The sequence below is a fragment of the Mesitornis unicolor genome, unplaced genomic scaffold (genome assembly GCF_000695765.1).
Source record: "Mesitornis unicolor isolate BGI_N332 unplaced genomic scaffold, ASM69576v1 scaffold42531, whole genome shotgun sequence".
Lineage (NCBI taxonomy): Eukaryota > Metazoa > Chordata > Aves > Mesitornithiformes > Mesitornithidae > Mesitornis > Mesitornis unicolor.
The window spans coordinates 558-1,944 of NW_010163872.1; the positions used below are offsets into that span (position 1 = coordinate 558).

The window sequence follows — 1,387 nt, forward strand, 5'->3', positions numbered from 1 at the left end:
GCCCCCTGTGCACCCCCGGGTTTGAGAACCATGGGCACAGTGGGGTGGGGCGGCCCTGGGGGCTGCCCTGAGCCCCCTGCCCTGTCCCATCCCTCAGTGCCAGCTGGGGGTCCTGCCCCTGGGGACCGGCAACGACCTGGCGCGGGTGCTGGGCTGGGGCAGCCTCTGCGACGACGACACGCAGCTGCTGCAGATCCTAGAGAAGCTGGAGAGGGCCACCACCAAGATGCTGGACCGGTGAGCGCAGCAGGGACGTGCACTGCTCTGCTCCCCCTGCTCTGGGCAGTCCCTCCTCGCCCCCTCCCCACGGGGGGCCGCAGCAGCCATGGTCTGCTCTGCAGGTGGAGTGTGCTGACCTACGAGGCCCCCAAGCAGTCCCCCCCGGCACTGAAGGATGAGGAGAATGGGGACTCCAACATCCAGGTGGGCACCGCTGGGGACTGAGGGCTTGAGAAGGGGGAGGACAGGCTGGGGGACAGGTCCCCGTTCACCCCATCAGCCGATTTGGGGGCACTTAGGGTGGGATTGCAGAGGGAGAGGTGGTGCCAGGGGTCCTTGGGGACTGGGGCTGCGTGTGATGCAATGAGTCTGCCAGGTCTCAGCCCGGCACCTGCACTTGGGGCAGGCAGCAGTGTGAGTGGAGCTGGGCTGCTCCCCATGGGCTGGTTTGATTCTTTCACAGCACCTTGCCTCAGTTTCCCTCCTGCTGCAGCTCAGCATCCCCTCTGCCCAGCAGCACAGGCACAGACCCCTTGGGAGTGTGGGAGTGGGCCGAGAAGGGCTCTGCCCCCCCAGCAAGGTGTCACCCAGCAGGGTGTCACGGGTCCCGCTGTCCTGTCCCCTGCAGGCCCAGATCTCCCACTACGCCGACTCCGTTGCCTTCCACCTGGCCAAGATCCTGGAGTCGGACAAGCACTCGGTGGTGATCTCGTCTGCAAAGTAAGGAGGGGGCTGGCGATGGGGCTGGTGCTGAGCCCCCCCACTGGGTTGGGGCATGTCCCCAGGGGTACTGAGCCCCCCCCCGGCCGGGCTGTGTTGCTGCACGTCCGGTTCAGGGGAGCATTACCCCCCAGCGCCCCGTGCTGGTGGTGCCGTGCCCCCCCCAGCGCCTGTGGCTCCCCTTGGCAGGTTCCTCTGTGGCACCGTCAACGACTTCGTGGCCGAGGTCGGCCGCGCTTACAAGAGGGCGACGGAGAACAAGCAGGAGGCCGAGCTGATGGCGCGCAAGGTGGGCTGCGGGGGGGGACGGACACACACACGTGTGGGGGCTGCTCCATGTGTCTGCTGTGCTGCGGGTGTCCTGGTGAGCACACGGTGCTGCAGAACATGGGGTTCCTGCTCCAGCATGGGGTGTCCTTGGGATGCCCCGGCGAGCGTGGGGTGTCCA

General features: G+C 67.4%; 1 protein-coding gene across 1 annotated transcript in view; it reads left to right on the top strand.

The window, feature by feature from the left end:
- LOC104548172 (diacylglycerol kinase delta-like) overlaps window positions 1-1,387 on the top strand; it is a gene marked incomplete at both ends in the record, with an annotated part of 4,256 nt that overhangs the window by 353 nt on the left and 2,516 nt on the right. The window contains 4 exon segments of the mRNA XM_010194114.1: window positions 42-237; window positions 342-423; window positions 848-939; window positions 1,129-1,228. Coding sequence (XP_010192416.1) covers window positions 42-237; window positions 342-423; window positions 848-939; window positions 1,129-1,228 — 470 coding nt within the window.